Genomic DNA, 22,531 nt, shown 5'->3' with positions numbered 1-22,531 from the left:
TTTTCAAGCAAGCGTCATCGATGAAATAAACAACAAGATTTGTTTCGTTTAAACACATATGTATATTTAAATCTTTTGTATTGATCAATTACACAAAATTTTACACAATTTACTGATAATTCACAATCACTGCACTCAATATTCATTCTTCAATTAACGAATCTAACTTGTGCAGCAGCAATGAGACTATTGCCGGCGTCCGTCTTTGACACTTTGACAAGAGCCACTTTGTACCGATGTCATGCATTAAAAAGCTATAAAGTTCCACCAAGTGCAGTACCCTTTCTTAACAAGCCTTCAAGTTCCATCATGAACCCTACACATAGTGCTAATCAGCCGCAAAGTTCCAAAGAGTACCATGTGCCTGTTAAAAAGCTGCATAGTTCCGCAAAGTACCGTATATCTCTTAATCAGCCACAAAGTACGACATCGGAACGATTTTTCGTTAAACAGCCCTAAATCAGCTATAAAGTACGAGCTGGCTATTTGGGAGTATGTTTCAAAGAGGCCTTCCCAGCCAGACAAATCGGGCTAAATTAACTCTATGTTATCACTAAATTACCGGTAAGAGTAATTTAATGGCACATTAGCAATCGTTAACTTACCCATTCGAGCAGTTTTTATTGATCCTATTCCTTCCTCTGTTTTATTTTTATTCTTTTCGGCAAAATTGTTAATAAATAACACGAATTGTATAATATTATGGTTTGATAGTTATATTTCATAATTTTTCTTAAGTTCTACAAATGATTACAATGTTTTTTTTAACAAACTCAACTGGAATAGCACAATTAGCTTTAATAAACGCAATTTCTCGGCAGATTTTTACTTTCCCCAGTTTTGAACATCTCGCCGACGTCTTGTTTCGCTAAAAGATCATTGAAACAATACTCTTTTTGTTCTTGTGACAGATTATAAACTGCTCGAATGGGTAAATTAACAGAAGGCTGTCTGGCTGGGTAACGTTTGCTGCTCGTATTAACTTTTTTTTGCAATTCGTACAAAACGTTACACTCCAACGGCCAACTCAAACGCCTGCCCTGTAGCTGCTGTCAAAATGAAGATGTCAAATGCTATTGCACTATGTCCACAGCGACTATCCGTTGTGCAATTTGGAAAACAGCCTACGGTTAAGCGAAGCGGTCAAATCGAATCCGTTTTGCTCCCGAGTGGCGTCGTGCACGACCGTAGTGGCCACGATAGCAGAGCAAACTTGTGCCGCAAGACTTGATTAACTGAAGCGAGAAACCGACGTACGATGGAGCAGCTACCGGAAGATCCGCCATTGATGCGCTGCCTGTCCCGCAAACGCTGGACCCTCGGGAAGTTCGTGACAACCCGGTTTTACCCGGTCGCGGTCGTGGTGGGGCCGCACACCAGCATCGCCACCCAGGTGATGCTGCACACCGGGGAGGTGGTGGGCACACCGTTCGCCTGCTTGCGCGAGCTGCTGCCGCCAACGGATGTGAATTGCAATGTGGCCAACGGCAAGTGTGTGATTGTCATCCATGGACGCCTGAAAGGGATGTTCGGGCGGGTGATTGGGTCCTTTGCAAGCCGGCTGATCGTGCGCAACTGCCACGGGTCGGCACCGGTGAAGGCCAGGCGCTGTACGAACATCGAAACGTTCCTCTTTACCGTCAACTGTGCGAACGTGCTGAAGCAGTGCGACGGATCGCACGCCGCCATCAAGACGTTGGCCCGCAAATTATTTCCACTGCCAACACCGCTGCCCATCATCCCGGAGGAATCGGAGTCGAGTGATGATGAGGAGGAGGACGATTCCGAAATCGTATCAAGCAACACCCAAGACGACGAACAGGAAGAACAGGATGACGACAACGACGACGGTGAAACCTGTTCCTGCCAGGTGACCGAACTTTGAGATGGTTCAGTAGAACATGGAGGATGTTACGCTGGCCATTGCAGGCTGCATAAGGCTAATCTTAATGTTCCGGCATGCGATGTTTTAAAGCAACGAACGATTTGTTAATAAACTCTTATTTATTTCAAGGGCAATTGCTCAGTACAGTGGTTGGCAGGATTGCGCGATTGTGAATTCTGTTCTGTTCGGCAGTGTGTTGTGCTGTGGTGGCCGGGGTACAGCACTATTAAGGAAGGCGATGCACATTACAGTGGCAGGATGGTCTAACCAAGCACGGGGTGAGTATTCTGATACATTAGACTGGAAAAGTCTAGCTTTAGACTTCGAAAAGAATTTGCTTCGAATAGCTTCGAAAAGAATTTGCATAGCATGTAACGTATGCGAAACATTATGGGCATTTCAGACTCGTTTTCCATAACCCCTACCATGTTTTAGGTAATGTAAGTCCAGATACAACACCTCACAGATGCGTGAGCGTGTCTATAATTCAAGGTCCGTAACTTAAAGGCGGCCTAAGTCATCTGCGCAAAAACACCACGATGCATTTTACTGGATAGATCTTCTTCTACCCGTTCTCAAGTGTGCCACGATGTCATTTCTATTTTCTTTTCCAATTCCCGAGTTTCAATGCCTCCATTCGACAGACCTCTTTAGCTTATTAATCTCCAATATTGCTCAGTAGTCGATGCGTCCTGGTGTCTTTCTTCTTCTTTGTCCTTGTGGAGCAGGGTGTAATCTGCTATGCTCTAGAGACGAATGTTTCATAGAGGGCATATTCGTCCCGGTTTAGTCTAATGTGTTTTGGTGTCTAAAGTGTTGGCGCATGTAACTCAGCTTGTAGCAATACTAACAAAGTGTGCAATAGGCGTTTATAGGAAGTGTATGCGAGCATCGTCTAAATGGTCCTTGCGTTACCATTAACCATTGTAGTCGCCATCTGCTTGAGACTAACACTGATGCCCAGGTGATTGGTATTCCTTGAAATGTTAATAGTTGCAAAAAAATAACTTCAATGTACTGATCATCAATCCTTAATAATTTTTTTTCTTCAAATTTGTCTGCAGATTGCCAGGTTTGGCTGAGAAAAGGTGGAAAAGGAAGCGAGGAATAGTAAAATATCAGCCTCAGGTAAGCCACTGTTACAATGCTTGGCGAGTAATCACACAAATACCATACGACGCTGGAGGCACAAATACCATTGGAGCATGAGGCAAACTACACCTCAACTGTGACATACATACCTCAACTGTGACGCTTACTATTCAAGTTTCATGTAGTGTATCGTTGCATTGCTGGTTTGTGTTTGTAATCACACTTTAGAATAGCATAATCGGTAGAACATGAGCATTTATCCAATGCTCGTTTGCTCTAGCATCCCGGTGGCACTTTTTTTTCACAAGTCGTCCAAACTTTTGCTTCAATACTTAAAGCAAAACGTAAACTGAAACGTAAACGTATCATGTTCCAGAGCCTAAATTCCACTCCATTTACAATAAGATGGTTGTGCTTCGAGATGATGTACTATTTTTGGACTGGGAATTACGCTACCAGCAATAACAACAATAAGGTTGATGTGTCATATATTTGCATTGGTCAAATTATTATCCGGATGCTGTATGATAAACACTGCTAAAACACCAAAAAATACTATACCTAAGCATTAAGTAGTGCTTGAAATTTAATAAAATGTGCATTGAAAGATTGCATAAAAGTGTTCTGCTTTTAGAACTGTTGCAATAAAACGATAAGCTTTTGATACTCTAATCTAAAGCTCCAACCTTTGATAGACTTGCATTTTTGACACGCTCTAGATATCCTGGACCACATTACTCAAATTCAAATGAGGCTGGCTGAAGCTTTATTGCACGAAAGCGTTACAGGAACCACGCTTTTAAAGCACTATGTGCTGGAAGCTCACTGAGTTACTGAGGAAAATCTATGACGCGAATGCAACCAGTCTCGACATAGTCGACCTCTACTTGATTCAGAGTAGAGACTTAACTTAAGCTTAACCTGCACTGGGAAAACTTGATTATGCTTTGAAGCGTCAAGAGACTCAACACCGAGATCGGTTTTTGGAGTTTGGAATTCAATATTCAGTATATGACATGCCAGCCAAACCATAGAACTCAGTCTTCAAACGTCAGATTCGGAGAGCTCAGTCCTGGGGAGATTTGGTCCTTCATTTGAGATATCAAGAAATTTTGCCAAGTCGTGCATGAACGATCCGTGGTGCGCCAGATTCATTAGTTGGATCTTGGTGAGCAATGTAAAGGATGCCGGTGGTTCCAGCGCACTACCTTCCGAAGCGGGAGTATCTAATGTATCTGGACATGGTGATTTACAATCATCAATGAGTGAATCTCGTTGTGACCTTCCAGAATTTGTAACAGACAACGAACTCTCCCAAAAGAAACCCGAATTGTCCGCGCGCTTGAGACACTCTTGCAAAAATCTTATCATTATCATGATGACTAGTGCAGTTACACATTACATAGTGACATAAGACATCAAGTCAGAATAAGTTATACCATTGAATCTCCTTGAAGAGCAAAGAGTTTCTGGCAGTTGGGAACCCTTGGCTCATGAGCTCTGCCTGTACAGTATCGATGCCCCAATTCAATCCCCGAACTATTCTTTCTTCAGATACCAATGCGGGTTTGAAACCTCTGATTCCTTTTTATTTGTCCTTTATTGCCAAGAAACAGAACAGACGAGAGTGAAGTAAAGTGTGTCCTTCGCCAGCCTATTTTTCACCCCACACCAAGGGTTTGCCAAGTTACATGAAGCTTCACTAAACGGTTCTAAAGCAACATTTAGTTGAAATCAGTTGGGATTTGGTAAGCCTCATAAGAACCTTATCTTTCATCGCGCAAAAACAACCCTCTTTTGTACTAAAACGATGGACAGTGAAATGATTTCAAACATTCGTGGTGAGTTGCTTGCCGTAACGCTCCTACCTTGCGTTACAGCAAACCTTTCACCGCGGACATTTGCCCAGTATAACAGGTTTCCTTCCCTCTCTGGTGTTCGTTCCCAGCAATCACCAAAGGGCAAATATCCTTCCTACTGTAGCTCGCTCTGTCGGTCGGTGAGAATCACCACACCCTATGTCCTTAGCAAAGACATTCACCCTCCGAAATCGACGAAACAATTTTCCCATCACGCTAGGAAGGAAGCTTTCTGTCTCTCGCTGATTCCTCGCACTCTCGCCGTACGTCGCTGGAGAGAGGGACAGTCCTTCGCTCCTTCGCTCGTCGTGGAAAAAGTGCGCCTCGCCGCAGGTGAAAAAACCAAACAGAAAAGAAAAGAACACAATCTACCCAACGCCCGAACGCCTTAAAACGGTTCAGCATGCTAGCCGACCACCAGTCACTGTCGGGATTGCGAACAAATCGGTAGCCGAGCACACCGAGCGGGCAAAGACGGGCCATACCAAAAAGAGGAGAAGCAAAAAAAACAGCCAACCCCGAACCGCGCTTTTCCCATACACTCGCCATTACTACACACAATCGCAAGCAGCAGCAGCAGCAGCAGTAGCAGCAAATCGATCCGCTCGATTTCAGCTTCTCTCCCTTATTGCACACGCACGCCCTGCGAGGGAGGACGGGGTGCTTAATGTTTGGTTGGTGGTGTTTGTTGTTGTCGTTGTGGTTGCGCTAGAACAGGAAGTGGAAACAGGAAGCGAGTGCGCGCGGCTACTATGTTGCAAGCTTGACTTCGGGCCGATTTACTACCCACTAAACGACGGGCAGCGTGTGAGTTTTCCGAGTTTCTGTGTGTGTTTGCGTGATTGATGCTGTAAAATGTGTGTGTGTATGTATGTGCGTGTGTGAGAGTGTGTCTACGTTTCCTTAAATTCTGTGGAAAGGTAGCGAAAGGCAACTTCCCGTTCTGTGTATCCCCTTTCGCCCAATCGAGGACTTCAACTTCCGGATCCCGACCGCAACACTGGCCAGACGGACGATTGTTTGAACTTTTTCACTTTGCTATCTCGGTAGACCACCATCGCGTAGCTTCTCGGCAGCATCCGCTAGTGCTACGAACAAATAAAACGAATAACGGAAAAAACGGGATGGTGAAGACACTCTTCAAACGGGGCGCTTAGTCCGTGGAGAGTCCGTTAACAAATGGTTACGCCGTTGAGTTGGGTGACTGCTGGGTCCAAGCAGAGCAGGCTGTATGGTGTGAAGTGAACAGAGGGTGCAGAGACAATGTGCCAGCGCTTCAATGTAACCATTCAACCAACAACCAATGGATGCGGTTGAAGCGAGCAAAGGACGCGCCAGAGTAGCTTTTTCGAGCCTGCCGCACATATCCGGTGCACCAAACCCTTATCAGTTGCCATCCCCGAAAGACACATCTGTGTGAGGTTTTGCGGTGACCCAAAGTTATCGTCCCAAAAAAAAAAAAAAAAAAACGAGAAAAAAATCAGCACACCATCAGCAAAACTGTTGTAGACAACGGGACGACCACGACGACAGCGAGACAACAGCGCGCCTGGGAGATCTGTTTATTGCAGATAAAGCTCTCGCCACGCGGATTAGTGGACGCCCTGCAGCGACGGACGTCAATCAACACCCGTTCTGGACGGCAACGTGGATAGTGTGGGGTTTTTTTTTTTTTTTTTGGTGATATGGGAGAAGGCGGAATTATGCCCTATACCTGCAAATATTCGACCGATTGCCCAAGGGTGGCAAATCTTAAAACTCCAACCACCCTGCTCCTGCTGGTGTCGTCTCACCTGGGCAGAGGAGCAGCGGAGTCACTTCCGGGAGTTGCGACAGTTGGTGGTGTGTCGCTACGGGGGGAGGAAATTAACAAAAAAAGGCGGGTAGACCAAGGAAATGAGTCCACTTCCTTCGGCTGCTGCAACAGAGCTGAAGACATTGCTGCTGATGGTTCGGCGGCAGTGCCAGCGCCACGATCAAAAGCCCCGGAATAGCCCCCGCTGGATGTGTCGGCTGCGTGGCCCCACACTCACAATTCCAGCCCAGAGCTCGTCCATCAACTTCCCCCTCGCATCACTCGCAATCAAGTCGTCGCCGTCGCCGTCGTTGGTGCAATCAGTGTATGTGTGCGCTCTGCTCCAAAGAGGTCTTGAAGGGGACGGGGGACCTATTGCAGAGTGGTTCCATTTGTTACACCCCTGCCATGCTTCCTGTTGGGAGGTTTTGTGTCCCACAAGGGGTACACAGAGATAGGGAGATCGATCGCCAGTTTAGAGGTACTGCCGCACCAAAACCTCTGCGAGGTTGTGAGGCGACGCGAACGCGGAGATAGTGGCTGCAAAGGCTTTAGCAGGCGTCCTCCATTCTTGTGCTCCAATATCCCGATTGTATGTGTGTGTGTTTTGGGGAGGGGGAGTGCGTTTAGAGTGCCGTGTTATGGGCCACGAATCGATCCATGAGGCGCGTTGTGTGCCTGTGTGGGAAGCCGGTTGAGTAACGATGACTCTGCAACACCTGGACACTAATGCGCTGCTCGTAGCACCGCATGTAAACAAGCCTGGACGACGCCTGGGTTGGGGGAAGGGGCTGGAAATCCCCCCTCGCACACACACACACACACACACATTCGCAGGCCCTGTTCTGTTTTCATATCAGGTTCAATTTTAGCACTCATTTCCCATAAGTCACTGCCGTCCGCACGCCGCCCAAAGCATGTACAGGACACGCAGATCAATCAAATTAACTCATCGCCATTGTGTTCCTCTCTCTCTCCCTATGTGTGTGTGAATATCAGTGTCCACAGCGGTGTAATACGATGGTGTTCGATCAGTGAGCAGCAGTGGTACGCGAAATATCTAACAAAAAAAAAAGTAAGACAACATCGGCAAAGAGCGCGCGTCTCCCGGCGCCCTATTCTGAACATTTAACCTGTGTGCACGCGGCGCTAGTGCAGGCGGCCTGCTACTTGGATGCTACGCATGCCGTACCGGCAGGGCGGATAAACCGGTGTCGAACGGCGCCTCTCCAAACCCGTTCGGGGACCCAGATGACCCAGACCGGCACCGCCTCAGGAGCTCAGCGTAATTTGTCGCGCCAGGTCGGCCCGTGAGTGGGTGGGTTGGGATCCAGCAACAAGCGGAAAGCGACCAGCACCAGCAGTGCAGTGACAGGGGAGCTCCAAACTTAAAAAAAAAGAAAAGAAAATCCTGCAACAAACGGCAACAAAATGGTAAGCGACCGATACACTCTCTGGATATCTCCGGTCACCGCGCCGTGGACGCGTTGGGTGATTGAGCGATAGCGCGTTCCCCATTAATCCTGGAGAGGGCTCGCGGGGAGATGCCCCCATTTCGGCGCTACATAATTCACCGTCCCGATAACGAAAAGCCAGGCATTCCCCGCACCCCTGTTACAGCGTTTCTGTTCTTTTTTTTTAATTCCACGCTGTCCGCTGGTTTGGAAACTGACACAACTGACTCGCGCGCACTCGTGTGGGAACGGCAACTTACGCGGACACTAGTACGGATTCGTGAACTACGCGCTGGAGCTGCTAGTTTTAAAAAACTTCGGTCTAAACATATGGGAACAAATAAAGTAAGTGTTGTGAAGGAACACTGCCAGCCGTACTGCGGGCAGGCGATAGTTTGAGGGATGGGGAGGCTCGAATTCCAAGTCTTTTGTTAGGTAACACTTCATTTTCCCTCTTTCACACACACACACACTATCAAGAAGGAAAGGAAAGGCAGCTCCAACTTTCCAATTGAATTCTGATGCGCTGTGAAAGTTTTTCCACCATTCCTTGGGAAATGGTGTGTGTGTGTTTTTTCTTTCAATTTCTTTTATTCACTCCGCGAATTTTTACAATTCTCTTGAAATCCTTCTCCAACTCGCTTGCGAGGAAAATTGTTCGCATTGCGAACGACGTGACGTGCTCGCATCCCCAAATATCCCCCGCTGTGAACGAACTGACGCTAAATGTTAGCGATAGAAGAAGTTTTTATATTCCCTTTTTTTTGGGGGGACTTTGTTTTGGGTTGCTGCAAGTCCAATGCTCCAAAAAAGAAAAAAAATATATTGAAGAATGCGAAAATGTGAACAACAAAAAAGTTCCACATCCCCCGGGATGTCCGTGCCCTAATGCTCCAAGCAATTGTTAATAACTGGAGGGAGCCAGGGTCGCTCGGGTTCGATTTTTGGTCACCGTGCGTTTGACGATGCGCACCGCTCCACCCACCCCAGTTCGATGTCCAGAAGTTAATTGGATTCCGTGCTCCGGATTTCAGCTGACCTACTTTAAAGCGGTTGCAATCGCAACCCCGCCCGCACCATCGGAGGATGGTCCCCCTGTGCAATATATTCCTTCGCTTACTACATCCTTTCGCCAGGCGAAGGGAGAGTGCCTACGACACATTGGCACACAGCTGAGGATTCTGTAAGCTGGATTCTGGCTGGAATTGGCACCGGACGGATTGTGTGTGTGTGTGTGTGTGTGTGTGTGTGTTAAATAGTTGGCTCACGACCCAACTCATACGATTGTTGATGAGTTGCAAAAAGCCCGCTTCGTCGTCCAGAGAAACTTAAAAAAATAAGCTGTAGATGTGCTATCGTCCTTAGTCTCAAGGGCTCGATTGCGTTGCTTTGCTGGCAATGCACCAACTGCGCACCCTTCCGGTGCAGTACATGTACGAGTGCACGAACCGTTATGCCGCATTGGGCGCCACTGCCCTGTAATAGGTTTGGCAAACTGCATCAATTCCATTGGTTGAGGCATGGAAGGAGGGCGTTGCAGACATTGGAGCATGGCACAATATCCCAAACCGAAAACATTACATCACCTACCGATCTCCCCCCCCCCCCCCTGTCTTGCCACACACGCATACGCGTCTGCCATTAATTAATAATCTAGACGTACCTGGCAAATGGTAACAATACACCTAGGCCCCAACTCCATCTCCATCTACCGATTGGCAGAGAAGGCACAGGCACAGGTTCATTTGTGGTCAATTATAGCATCATTTCGCGTTTGGTTCATTATGTTGACCCCCCCCCCCCCTGCTCCTGGTTCGTGTCCCGTGATTTCGTGCTTGCGCGTGATTTCAAAGCGCAAAGCTTACGGCTTGGCTTGCAAGCCGGGCCACCGGGCTCATTATTGGAATTATCCGCACGACTCCGCGCGGTGTCGCGAGTCGTGACCGTAATTAAAGGACGTGCCCCAATTTGCAGTAAAGCAGTACTGCGTGGAGGTATTATTTTACTATTGTGCCAGTGGCGGCGGTGCACAATGCACTGGGGAAGGAGCGGTTACAGTGGCAGTAATTGCTGTAAGCACATTTGGTGTTTGTTTCAACTTTTTATTCTAGAGGATTCATAGGCCGTATTGCTATTTGTTTAATTTTGCCATCGCATCAAACATTAATCGTTGGCTGTGAAATCTTTGATCCTATTTAAATGTCAGCTTATTTCGATTGTAAGCCTAGGGGGGTTAAGAGATAGGTGCTATCTGTAATCTAAATGAAGACAAAGTATCCTGAATAGTGAAAATGAAACATCGAATGCCCTTGACATGCGACTGTATTTGGGGCCAAAAAAAAGGTCCAAAAGCAAGTCGCAAGCTGAATACGGGGGTTTCCGAGCCAATTTCCCAGGATCAACAGTTTGTTTTACTGCTTGCAAGTTGGTTTTCAGCTGCGGTTAAATGTTGTATTTTGCACTACAATATTTTTTCAGATCTTTCTCATGACATTCTACACGCCTACAAGCTGATATGACTGTGACGGTTCTCTGTTATATGTTGAAAATTATGTGGAAGAACTGAGAATTTATTGTGATGCAAGAACAATACTTGACAGCTGTTCAAACATTCAAACTTTTAAGCGGTGAATGATGCTGTTTTGGAAAACCTTATTGGTCGTTTGTCGAATATCTTTCAATGCATTGTTGAAAACCGAGCATGTTCGGGTAAGATAGACGGATCAGCATCCCCGCAACCATTGCTGCTGTGCTGTTTATGTGAATTTGGAATTGAATAGCAAACAAAAACACGTTTGGAATGCAATGAAACGAAATAGAGAAATCGCCATTATTGGGGCCCTTTCCGTTTTAAGTTCGTAGGCTAAAATTTCAGCCTGTCAGCTGTTTGTATTGTATAGCAGTTTTCGAAAAGCTATCAAAGTAGATATAATATACAGGTGGGCTTATCCCAAAGTGTGAGTGTTTTGTGTATTCGTCAAACCTCCAGAACCTCCTCCACTCGAATCTAATTCTAGCTTTGAGGCTACAATAATCTAGACTGAAAATTGCAGGCTAGTTTTGTGTGTGGTTTTGTATGGAGTGTTTACAGTGATTTCAGCCTCCAACTGTCAAACTCCATGCAAAAAAACTGACTAGAATCGTGAAGGGCTCCATTAACTTATTTGTTTAGTTTGTTTGGTGATTTAAAATATGATTTAAAAGATCCTGCAATCATTTCATACTCAGCTATACGAGCTTTCTTTCTTAAATAGATGTCACACAAACCACAAACTGATTGTTTCTTACACAATTTCATGATTCATTAGAGACATAAGATTTTAAATTAAAGTCTCGATGGATGATTGATATCAAAATCAACCTTTTTTTTCCTAATCAACTTAAATGTACACTAAGAATTTCGTGATTTATAATGTCATTTTCGTTGTTTAGTTTAATTATTGAAAATAAATTTACCTCAAAAATCTGAAGTAAACATGAACAAAAATAAAATATTGAAAAGTGAGAGTGCACTTAAAGGTATTTCTTTCACTGTACTGGTTTGGAGAATGATAGGTGCGAAATATTCATCAACCCATCATGACGGGATACCACTGCTGCCCACGTGTGCACAACAACTGAAGCGTTACACACGAAAAAAAAGCGTTTTTGCATGCTCATTTGCCGTCGGGTCCGTTTCAGTGGAAGTAATAATTGGGTATTGATTAATTATAATGACGGAATTCATTTCCAACTCCATTGGAGGGTGCGATGAGCGATGAGCGAAATGGTGCTTACCTCCATTATTCCAGGAAATTACTAAGCATTTCCAACCCTCAAGCTCTGGCCAGCTCCAGTGGGAAGCGGAGTTTTGAGGTCTATATTGAATTGTAATACGCAACACTTTGCTAAACAAACCAACTCGACAGGAAAAAGGCGCAGGTAAATATGGAGGGCCAGTTTCTGGTGCGCCAGATCTACGAGGACGACATAACGTACAATCTGATAGAGGCGGCCGTGGATATACTCAGTAAGTGTGGCTTTCCGCGTCGGAAGCACTTACGGCCACCCGACGCAAAACTGCAAATTGACCGTTTCTCCCCCGCCCGCAGACATACCCGCCGGCGACATACTGGAGCTGTTCGGCAAGACGTTCTTCGAGTTCTGCCAGGACTCGGGCTACGACAAGATCCTGCAGGTGCTCGGGGCGACGCCGCGCGACTTCCTGCAGAACCTGGACGCGCTGCACGACCATCTCGGCACGCTCTATCCGGGCATGCGGGCACCGTCGTTCCGCTGCACCGAGACGAACGGCCAGCTCGTCCTGCACTACTACTCCGAGCGGCCCGGGCTGGAGCACATCGTGATCGGGATCGTGAAGGCGGTCGCCTCCAAGCTGCACGGTGTGGACGTTGAGATCAAAATCATACGCCGCAAGGGCGACCCGGTCGAGCCGGAGGCGAAAAAAGCGACCGCAGAACCGCTGGTCGCTAACACCGCCGCCGCCGCCGCCGCCACACCGAAAGCCCGCCACTCGATCCCGGAGGTGGTGAAATCAGTTCCTATCACGTCCCTCGACCCGGCCGTGCCGGAACTGGCCAACCTGGGACTGTGCAAGCGAATTCTAGCCTCGAAAACGTACGGTGAATCTTATTTTTCGAATAGACTTAATAGTAGGTTTCATTCACGGTATCCGCCGGCTAGTGTGCTTCAGTCGCACCCGTATTCCACCCTCTCCCCGCAAGAACCGCACCTTCTAATGCGTAGCCCATTCTGTTCTTTCTCTCTCTCTCTCTCTCTCTCTCTCTTTCCGTACCATTTCCCGCTCCTTCATCATCCAACAACAAACATAAACGCTCCGACAAACCACCTCGCGCTAGATCTAGCCACCTCGAAGAGCAACTCCGCGCTCAAGCAACCTACCGACACATCGGCGTCCAGTCATGGCAATAAACTTAGCATAAGCAGTAGTCAAAACGGAAGCAATAGTATACCGCTCTGCGGCGAGGTTAGCAAAGCTAGTAAAGACACCAATACCAATTGTGATAGCAGCAGCAGCAGCAGCAGCAGCGGTGGCCCGGCGCGCAACGGCCCCGAATGGCAGCAGAAGGGGCCGAAGGGGCCGGGCACCACCGCCGTCGAGCGGTCGGACCACTTTCAGTTTCTCATCACCGAAATCTCCGGCCCGAAGACGCCGACGCGCCGCTCGGACGAGAAGGATCAGCAGGCGGTCTGCCAGCTGGTGGCTAAAGGTAGGGGTCCCCGGTTCGGTCTCAGGTGTGCTCGAGTGTCAGCAGAAGAATGCAAGCAACGTTTTGTTGTGCTTTCCGGGTTTTTTTTTGCTATTTCAGAACCGATGATCTCGCCGATGACGTTTTGCAAAATCTTTCCGTTCCATCTGATGTTCGACCGGAACATGCACATCGTGCAGGCGGGCCGATCGGTTTCACGGGTAATTCCCAGGTAAGTGTGCTTGCGCAGATGAGCTGCATCATCCCAGTTCGGATTGGTAGAGATTTGGAGGAAACGGTCGAGAACTGGTCCAGTCATTGGAGTTTTTTCAAGTGAATGAACTGTTATAGCATTATTTTGTGAACTTCCCATCCATTTGACAAAGAGCTTAATAGTGTTGTGCTTCATGAATCTTTCGTAAAGATTCTTTCGTATGAATCTTCAGTGATTTGATTGTCGAATCGAATCTCCAAAGATTCATGAATCTCTCTAATGATTCATTGACTTTTAATTTAGAGAGATTCATTTTGAAGATTCATTCACATTTATGAATCTGAATCAGCATTACCCATCTCTTCTATTGAACGGATGATCAAATTAACTAATCGATGATTGAACGATGAACTTCAGGTACAAACATCTGAACAATGGGCTCCAGAACTCCAGAACTCCGGTCTCGACCGTGAGAACAAGTAGCGATGTATGTAGTTGACCGCTTGAAAGACTGTTTGCAGAAGAGCAGAAGAACTACCGTTCTCGAGTAGTTATTTCAGAGTAGTGAACTGGCTCATATCACTCCAGAAAAGATTGACCCTAAATGCACACTAAACCTTGCATCTGCTCGACTTTTTCGGTAGAATTTACGAGAAAAACTGCCCACTGCTGGCACTCTTCGAAGCGGTGCGGCCCCATCTACAGCTGAGCTTTGAAAACATTCTGGCGCATATTAACACAATCTACGTCCTGAAGACGAAGGCGGGCGTTATGTCCAAGAGCGAGAGATATCTAAGACTGAAGGTACGTTGGCAAGCGTGGCGCCCCGATAGCTATGCTGTATGCTCACGCTTCTCGACGGTCTGCTCTATATTTCCCAGGGACAAATGATGTACATTCCGGGATCGGATCTGATACTATTCCAATGTTACCCGAGCGTGATGAATCTCGACGATCTAACCAAGTAGGTGGCAGAGGATGAACGCGTGCACCCCAGGCATGCTCCCTAACCCTTTCAACACTCTGTCACTTTCCCCGCAGGAAGGGTCTGCACATCTCCGACATCCCGCTGCACGATGCCTCCCGCGATCTGGTGCTGCTGAGCGAGAAGTTCGAGGCGGAGTACAAGCTGACCACCAACCTGGAGATACTGACCGACCGGCTGCAGCAGACGTACCGCGATCTCGAGAGCGAGAAGCAGAAGACGGACCGGCTGCTCTACTCCGTCCTGCCGAAGACGGTCGCGAACGAGCTGCGACACCAGCGGCCGGTCGCGCCGAAGCGGTACGACTCGGTGACGCTCATGTTTTCCGGCATCGTCGGGTTCGGCCAGTACTGTGCGGCGAACACGGACCCGGAGGGTGCGATGAAGATCGTGAAGATGCTGAACGAGCTGTACACGATCTTCGACGAGCTGACCGACTCGAAGAGCAACTCGAACATCTACAAGGTGGAGACGGTCGGTGACAAGTATATGGCGGTGTCGGGGCTGCCGGACGAATGCGAAAACCACGCGAAGTGCATTGCGCGGCTCGCACTGGACATGCTCGATATGGCGAAGAACGTCATGATGGGCACGGAGGCGATGGTAAGACCAAGCGAACTGTGTTCTCTTTTTTTGCGGCTGCTCAGTTTTTGGGCAGGAAACGAAAGACACACCTCTAACTCCTCCACTAATTCCAATTCTCAATTCCCCCCCCCCCCCCGTGGTTTGGGTGTAGAAAATCACCATCGGCATCCATTCGGGCGAGGTCGTGACCGGTGTGATCGGCAACCGGATGCCGCGCTACTGCCTGTTCGGCAACACGGTCAACCTGACGAGCCGAACGGAGACTACCGGCGTCCCGGGACACATCAACATCAGCGAAACCACGTACAAGTAAGTTGCACTCATCAGTCGAGCAAATCGATATATTTCTGCATTTTGCGGGGCAGCGGCAGCTTCAACACACCGCCCGGCAGCTGGAAGTTGTCGCGCAGCACGTCCCGCACCAGGCAGCGGCAGGTGTGCTTCAGCGTCGGCACACCGTACACCTGGTCCGGTGGCAGCAGTCCGTCCTCTAGCAGCGCCTCGTACTTCGCGTGGAACATCTCCTTGCGGACCGCGTACAGGTGCGGCTTGTACGGCAGCTCCACCATGCGAACCGTGCGGAGCAGCAGCTTCAGACACGACACCAGCTGGAACGGGTAGCAGCGGTTTTCGCACTCGGCCAGCTTTTCCAGCAGACTCAGCACCGGGCTGGCGCCACCATCGTCCGGGCAGGGGTTGGCACCGTGCCGCAGCAGTATCAGCACGACGTCTGGTGCCGATGCTTGCAGGGCGACGCGTAGCGGCGACGCCTTGCCGCACGACTCGATCGGCACGTCGATGAATCTGCGACGGAAAGCGGGGGGTTGGTCGGTTTGAAAGATGCGTTGGGTTTGCAATCTCTGCCCAAACACTTACTTGGTCTGGCGCAGCCGCTGGTAAGCGTACGAGTAGGTCGGATAGATGGCACGCGCCTTCGCCGAATGGTGCAGGAAGAACACGACCGCACGCAGGTTCTCGTCCTGATCGTTGAAGTCGCTCTTCCAGCCGGCGATGAAGTGGGGCGCATTGCAGCCGAACAGTGCGCCCAGAAACAGCCGCTCGAACGTCTTTTCACACTTGAAGATTTCATCTGTGGGTGGACGAGTAGATAGCGATGTGTAAATCCTTGAATCCAAATGTACTTGGCGCATCCCGTACCGAGCAGATTTCGCACGATGGCTGAATCCTCCAGCCCCCAGTCCCAGGTGATGCGGAGCGCTATGTACAGCACGTTGTGATACTTGCCCATCAGGCACACCTCGTAGTTGTCGCCCTTCATCCGGTTGTGGTAGTCGATGGCGGACGTGACGGCCAGCCCCACTGCCAGCTGGGTCGTGGCCGTCTGCCGACCCTGGATGCAGCCGGAGATGACCGAGTTCAGGTGGCTGATGATGTCGCGCCGGCCGGCCCGCGATGACAGCCCGCTGCGCTCCATCTTGTCGAAGCACTCCTCGAAGAACACGTCGAACACGTACTCCATCGTCGGCGTATCAGTTGGTACTCATTCGGGCTTAAGGGTGTAGTGTGCGCCGTCTAGCGCTTGGATTTGGACTGGCTTGGAGGGAGAAAAAAATCAACCGTACCTGTCCACCAGGCTGTCTCGCGAAGGAAGCCTTGCAACCGAACAAGCAACAACAACCAAAAAAAAAAACTATTGGGAGGTCTACAAGCGAGGAAACTCTGCTAAGGGGGAACCTGCCGGGTATAGAACTAGCTCAGTCCCCTCGCGCGTTGCAACTATGGCTTCCGTCACAGGTGTTTGCTGATGCGCCAGCGCAATGAAGTAGCATTTATGTCCGGAAACGGGGAAATCCCTGAACGCTCAAACTTATCGAACCAGGTTGTATCGATTGAAGCGTAGTTTGCACGACGATGGACAAACAGTTTTGGGTAAATTGGAACGCACGTCTTACATCATCGACGACGATATGTACGACCTTCGGCGGGTGGAACATCAATTCTAAAGCTTTGACGTGCTGTGAGTGTAACGTATTCTAGTCTTTGGAAAAAAGTCGTCCGAGCCAGAGTGTCTAGTTAGTTGAAGAAATCACTGTGTGTGTCCAGTTGCTGTCGTCAGCCACTGAAATGATAGTCATGATAGTCAATGATGTCATCAACCAGTCCCAATCAACTTGGCAGACAGCGCCTGACTCAAGTCTTCTTTGACGTATCATGATGCGCTTTACTTAATTTATCACATACCAACGAGATGTGCTTTGTTTTCGGCTGTGATAATTGCGTCATGTTCATGACGTTTTGCAGCACTGGCTGCCGTACAACTGATGCGCTGCAAGTCTTGTGTTGGATGTCATAACTTAATTTCTCGTATGTTAAGTCTCTCTTTCAGGATTCTATATTCATTTGAATATCATAAACAGCCCAATAGATTACCATTTTTTTTTTAACTCTTCTTTATGCATCTGTTTCTAACTTGACAGGCTGCTCTGCGATCCCGTCAATCACGATCCCTCGTTTAATCTGGAGTACCGCGGACCGGTAGTGATGAAGGGTAAGCCTGAACCGATGGACTGCTGGTTTCTAACACGCAAGGGCACACCGGCCACTAAATAAGCTGGACAGGCTTCGAGCACCCATATCCCCCAAAAAAACCGGAAAGCTTTCCTTTTCTTCTCAGCGATGTGTGTGTGTGTGTGCGTGTGTGTATGTTGATAGATGTTTTGATGAACCAATGCCGATGCTCCCTCACCAGGGTTAGGCTTACAATCGTTTGTTGTAATGATGTCGTGTAGGAAGGGAAGAAGCGGCGAGAGAAGAGAGAGAAAAACGAATCTAGTGTACTCCGTACGCCTGTAGGTTGTATGTTTTTGTACTGTCTGCCAAAGCAATCTGTCTCTCTAGTCACTCTCACACACTCTTTAGATCATTTGCCAAAGCCTCCCGGAACACACACGAGCCCTTAGTCCAGTCGATACGCGTGTAGGAAGCGTGTGTGTGTGTGTGTGTGTGCGCGCGTGTTTCCAGCAATGACGACCAACACGGAGAGAGCTTGCCATCGTCCTACTCCCCTACTACTAAGCTCTTGATTCGCTGCGTGTTTCGTACTTGTAGGTTGTACGCGCTCGAAGGGGTTGAGAGAAAAAAAAACGATGGAGATGTGTCAGATGCTAAATCGTTTCCTTCCGTTTCACACACTATACTAGAAAGCCACGGTGCGTGTACTTTTGTAGCCTTTTTAGATAGCTGTACAATGAGAGTATTTATATAACAAACAAAACAAAACCCGACATAGTTTTGACGTTGACAGTATGTAGTTTGTAGGGGTACTAATGGTAGTCTTCTAAAGATTTAGTAGCTGGACGCAAACCAAAAACAAAAAAAAAAGATAAGAAAAAACATTTAGCTAATATACATAGAATTTGGGCCAATCGTGATAGATGTACAACATAGTGGAAATTTGCAAACAATCGGTGCCAACCCGAACCAAGAAAGAGATATAAACAATCTCCCGCCCTCTCCCCTTCCCTCGCCATCCCCCCACACCTAGCTAAATGCTATCCTGCGCGCGATAAAATTATCTACTGCAACCTTAAACGAAATCAAACAAAAAAAAACGAACCAAAAAAACGATACTAAATAATCCAAAACAAACACAAACGTGAAACCGATGTCTAGAAATACCATTCATTAAATCACAATCGCCCTGCATTGACATTCAAAACAACAACAAAAAACTCCATCACACAGCATCGCACACTCATTATACCACGGAGAGACACATACAAAACCGAAAAACGGACGTCGCCACAGACCGATGGTGATTAGCGTGCTGCAGTACGAGGGAGGTACGCTCTACACGACATATATTACGCGAATCATGCTTCACTGTAAGTGATTCTTCTTCTACCGGTAACAACTACAACAACAATGCCGAACAAAACAAAACGAAACAAACAAACAAAGTCGCTAATGATGATGTTATGACCAGAGCGAAACACAAATAAAGTCTAACTAATCCCTCTCTACATGCTTTCGTGGTGGTAGTATGGTAGCACTAGCGTGTGAGTGTGTCCAGAACTTCGTCGCAATACAGAAACATTTGTATTTTAACTCATTCTGAATCGTATGATTCGAGGCGAATCGCTACTACGGCTGAATGCATTGAGTGTGAGTTATAACGTGATTGTTTTAATCTTCTACAGGTTAGATGAGAAAATCTTTACGCATTTGTGGAATGTATGAATATCCGAAGTTGAAAACACCAATGAAGTAAGAATTAACTCTTGAATCAATTGTTCAAGAATCGTAAGAATTATTGGAGCATCATAGGATTTCAGTTTCCGTTCAAGTTGTACACGTCTACAAACACTTGAAAGAATCACTAACATCATGAACGTTGCATGTGAAAAAATGTTTTACGTTACGTGCTCGGAATGACTTTTTATTGCAAATTCATACGCTCCATCCAGCACATTGCTTATGTCGTTTAACATATCTCTAATCCTAATTGCCAATCAAAACTTTGTTTTGTCTAACTGAAAGGTACAACTTCACATTATGCTCGATAAAGCAATCTCAACCATCACGATCGGAAGAGAGCTTGCTTTGGGGCCGCTTCAGGACCGGCAGTACTCACTCTTGAACTCATTCTCCTGATCGGCCCGGACCGGTGCATCGTTCAGCGGACACACCACCACGCTGGTGCGCTGCTCCATCAGCTGGATGCGAATGCGCTGCACGTACACGCGCGGCACCACCAGCAGGCGCCAGGTGAGCGGGTTGAGCGGATTCGTCCGATACTCCCAGGTCAGCATCACCTTCAGCAGCTTGGCGACGTGCGACCCGGCCATGATGGCGGAGTAGTTACCGCCCGGCTCGAAGTACACCGGATCCTTGGAGAAGTCCATCTTGCCCGACCGCACGCCGCCCTCGCCGTGCAGCTCGAACGACATCTTGCCAATCTCGCCCCCGTGTATGAGGCTCTCCTCCTCGTCGGAAACGCTCATCGTGATGCGGAAGTGCGATCCTGCAGAGGTAACGGCAACGGTTTGAGCTCTATGCGAGCAGTGTGCGCTGGGCCGGCAATACTTACGGCAGTACGGTGGCTCAGCGCCCGTAATCATGTAAACACTCAGCGGAGCGTTCGGATCCTTTATCACACCGTTCTCGATCAGCCGGCTGTAGCTTTCCTGTGCCTTCAGCCCAAACTCGACGCAGTAGTGCCCGTCCCGGTCGCACTCGAAGCATTCGCCGCGCAGAAACTGTGCGTACGATTCGCACCCGATGCCCACGAACGGGCACCGGTGCAGTATGCTGTCCGTCAGGAACTGGTGGCACCGCAGATGGTTGCAGCCGAAGAACTCCTGAAAGCCCCAGAAGAACGAGTCGTCGTGCTTGCGGATGAACTTGTTCATCGGATCGCTGCAGCCGGGCTGATTGTACCCCCCGTTCGGGTAGAAGTCGACGTGCCCGATAGGCTGATACATCCCCAGCCCACCCTTGCTCACCCACTCCGAACCGTCCGAGTGGATCACGTCCACGAACTTGGCGTCGCTGCGGTCGAGCCGCACCAGCGGATCCGTATCGGAGAACAGTGGCTCGGCCGGATCGAGCCCGGTAATGCGGCCCAGCTTTAGCCCGAAGTCCTTCTGCAGATGGTACCCGGCGTACCCGCACAGGTGCGACCCGAGCGAGTGGCCCAGCAGGTGCACCTTGTCCAGGTTCTTCATGTTCAGCTCCTCCTGCAACGGACACAGACACAGGTATTTGGGAAGTTGGATTTGGTGACTGATAGAGGGGTTTCAGGCAGGGTGGTGGTGCCTGCTACGCGGTGCCTACATAGAGCAAGTAGATCACGTGCGCCGTGATGGCCCCGATCAGCCGAATGTTGGCGCAGGTTTGCGTGTACGGTGGGTTCGACGCCTTGCGCCAGTCGATCACGACGCAGCTGGCCGTCCGGTCCGGATCGTTCTCGATCAGTGCGTTCACCATCTGCCGGATCTGTCAGAAGAGCAATGGATAGGCGGGCGTCAGACGACTACAAGCTCTTTTAGTGTAGTTTCGATAAACTCCCTAGGAACCTTACCCATGGTCGATCACCCGACTCGATGTAGCCGTGCGTGATGAAGTAGATGCGCCCCTTGGGATTGATGCCGAGATGCCGCACGCTGGCCGGATCGTTGATGTCGATAAACTTCGGATGATCGGTGTTCGGCTTGATAAACACCGGATACCGCACGTCCACCGTCGCCGGCGACTGCGGATGGTACGCGACGGGGCGCTTCTCGTCGATCCAGGGCGGCGTAATCGGGAAGCAGCCGTACACACCGTAGCAGCGCACGTCTTCCGCCAGTGAGAACTCACCTACAAATGAGCGCGGGGGCGTGAGCGTCATGTACTATCCCAATGTCACAGCTACTACACCTGCAAACACCTACCACTCGTCTTGTTGCTATCCGCACTGAGCGTTTGATTGTGTATCACATTGATCAGCGAGTTGTTGTACTCATGGTTTGCCATCCAGAGGATGGTCTGCAGCAGAAACCCGGTGGTGTTGCTTATCTCCATCGTTTTGATTGTGCTGTGGAGCCCACTTGTGTTTTGCACACCTTGCCAGTCCACTGTAACTGCTCGTTCCAAACCAACACCGAGCGCGTGAGTGTCCTCCACCCGACTAAAGGCGAAGGCCGGCTGCCACACCGGCCCGCAGTCATCGCAATTAGTTCGGTCGGCAGGAGCGAACAAAAAAAGAGCAAAAAGCACACACACACACACACACACAAACCACTGTTGACGTTTCGATTCAGCTGAAATCAATCTGCTCCGTAGGGGTTGGGGCAGCTCACAGCCGATTGAAGCCGATCGCGCACGGAGACAAAGACCACTGATAAGAGCGGGGTTTGGAGCTCCGGCAAGCGAGTCCTAGAAACAAACGCGACTTTCAACGACATCCGAGAAAAAGAGCGAAAGAGACTATTCCAGTAAAGGTATGGTCGTAAACAGTGTTTCAGTGCGACTGCAGGAAATGTGTTCTCGACGTTGCGTACAACACAGGAAGATCCTTCAGGAGCGCTTAACTTTGAACCCTTCTATCAGCGCACGGCACTCGATGACAGCTCTACGCGCGATGATTCTTCTAAAAATATCGATGAAGGGATCTCGTTCCCCTCCTCTGCTGCTGATGCGTAATCGCGAGCGAGTGTCCCCCAGTGCGAGGTCAGGATCGACCTCCGATCCAGCGATAGTTGCTTCAAGCTAGTTGATTAAGAGGCGTCATTTAAAAAGGGGGAGGAGAGAAAAAAAAGTCCAAAGCGTGTAACCTCATTACGCCTTTACGCCTAATCTCGCAAGGCTTCGCGCACAAAAACAGTCTAGAAGACGCTGGGAGCCTGCTGGGAAAGGTGTTTGCCTGATGCTGTCGCGATGTTTCACGCTCATCACTGGGAACAGCTGCACCCGGACGTCGCTACGTACAGTGCGCCATTTACGTCACTG

The 22,531-nt window shown here is 48.8% G+C and overlaps 4 protein-coding genes across 9 annotated transcripts; 2 read left to right on the top strand and 2 right to left on the bottom strand.

Moving 5' to 3' along the window:
- The first annotated feature begins 1,118 nt into the window (after nt 1–1,118).
- Nucleotides 1,119–2,329, top strand: LOC121589303. Its single transcript, XM_041908101.1, has 3 exons — nt 1,119–1,870; nt 2,015–2,026; nt 2,321–2,329. Exons 1-3 carry the CDS (start codon nt 1,259–1,261, stop codon nt 2,327–2,329), a joined length of 633 nt encoding a protein of 210 aa, XP_041764035.1. The 5' UTR covers nt 1,119–1,258.
- Nucleotides 2,330–5,244: 2,915 nt separating this feature from the next.
- Nucleotides 5,245–19,060, top strand: LOC121599492 (guanylate cyclase soluble subunit beta-1). 5 transcript variants are annotated; one of them, XM_041927358.1, is made up of 12 exons: nt 5,245–5,510; nt 7,631–8,065; nt 8,357–8,430; nt 11,994–12,094; nt 12,177–12,737; nt 12,945–13,316; nt 13,416–13,527; nt 14,154–14,313; nt 14,391–14,473; nt 14,551–15,097; nt 15,231–15,388; nt 17,518–19,060. In XM_041927358.1, exons 2-12 carry the CDS (start codon nt 8,063–8,065, stop codon nt 17,648–17,650), a joined length of 2,304 nt encoding a protein of 767 aa, XP_041783292.1. In that variant the 5' UTR covers nt 5,245–5,510; nt 7,631–8,062; the 3' UTR covers nt 17,651–19,060. The 5 variants fall into 5 exon arrangements, with proteins under 5 accessions (XP_041783292.1, XP_041783275.1, XP_041783310.1 ...); XM_041927341.1 differs by having other exon boundaries at nt 5,245–5,643; XM_041927376.1 differs by having other exon boundaries at nt 5,261–5,283.
- LOC121599535 lies at nt 15,390–16,623 on the bottom strand. Of its 2 annotated transcripts, none has more exons than XM_041927409.1 (3): nt 16,238–16,623; nt 15,956–16,169; nt 15,390–15,883 (listed from the first exon to the last, which is right to left on the bottom strand). In XM_041927409.1, the coding sequence occupies exons 1-3, from the start codon at nt 16,557–16,559 to the stop codon at nt 15,403–15,405; spliced, it is 1,017 nt and encodes a 338-aa protein (XP_041783343.1). In that variant the 5' UTR covers nt 16,560–16,623; the 3' UTR covers nt 15,390–15,402. The 2 variants fall into 2 exon arrangements, with proteins under 2 accessions (XP_041783343.1, XP_041783351.1); XM_041927417.1 differs by having other exon boundaries at nt 16,325–16,623.
- A 397-nt stretch (nt 19,061–19,457) lies between the features above and the next one.
- LOC121599516 (pancreatic triacylglycerol lipase-like) lies at nt 19,458–22,046 on the bottom strand. The gene is made up of 5 exons (XM_041927389.1): nt 21,475–22,046; nt 21,123–21,400; nt 20,876–21,037; nt 20,130–20,778; nt 19,458–20,063 (listed from the first exon to the last, which is right to left on the bottom strand). The coding sequence occupies exons 1-5, from the start codon at nt 21,602–21,604 to the stop codon at nt 19,654–19,656; spliced, it is 1,629 nt and encodes a 542-aa protein (XP_041783323.1). The 5' UTR covers nt 21,605–22,046; the 3' UTR covers nt 19,458–19,653.
- Nucleotides 22,047–22,531: the final 485 nt, after the last annotated feature.

The sequence above is a fragment of the Anopheles merus genome, chromosome X (genome assembly GCF_017562075.2).
Source record: "Anopheles merus strain MAF chromosome X, AmerM5.1, whole genome shotgun sequence".
NCBI classification, from domain to species: domain Eukaryota; kingdom Metazoa; phylum Arthropoda; class Insecta; order Diptera; family Culicidae; genus Anopheles; species Anopheles merus.
This window is presented reverse-complemented; position numbering and strand designations above follow the sequence as displayed.

Bases quoted from the DNA above. Each gene is read 5' to 3' on its own strand.
- LOC121599535 (XM_041927409.1), bottom strand. From the start codon at position 16,559: ATGGAGTACGTGTTCGACGTGTTCTTCGAGGAGTGCTTCGACAAGATG. The intron at 16,170-16,237 runs GTACGGGATGCG...GTCCACCCACAG, and splicing joins CATCGTGCGAAATCTGCTCG to ATGAAATCTTCAAGTGTGAA. The intron at 15,884-15,955 runs GTAAGTGTTTGG...TTTCCGTCGCAG, and splicing joins CAGCGGCTGCGCCAGACCAA to ATTCATCGACGTGCCGATCG.
- LOC121599492 (XM_041927358.1), top strand. The intron at 12,095-12,176 runs GTAAGTGTGGCT...CCCCGCCCGCAG, and splicing joins GGCGGCCGTGGATATACTCA to ACATACCCGCCGGCGACATA. The intron at 13,528-14,153 runs GTAAGTGTGCTT...CTTTTTCGGTAG, and splicing joins GTTTCACGGGTAATTCCCAG to AATTTACGAGAAAAACTGCC.
- LOC121589303 (XM_041908101.1), top strand. From the start codon at position 1,259: ATGGAGCAGCTACCGGAAGATCCGCCATTGATGCGCTGCCTGTCCCGC.
- LOC121599516 (XM_041927389.1), bottom strand. From the start codon at position 21,604: ATGGAGATAAGCAACACCACCGGGTTTCTGCTGCAGACCATCCTCTGG. The intron at 21,401-21,474 runs GTAGGTGTTTGC...GCTCATTTGTAG, and splicing joins GGATAGCAACAAGACGAGTG to GTGAGTTCTCACTGGCGGAA. The intron at 20,779-20,875 runs GTAGGCACCGCG...TGTCCGTTGCAG, and splicing joins ACGTGATCTACTTGCTCTAT to GAGGAGCTGAACATGAAGAA.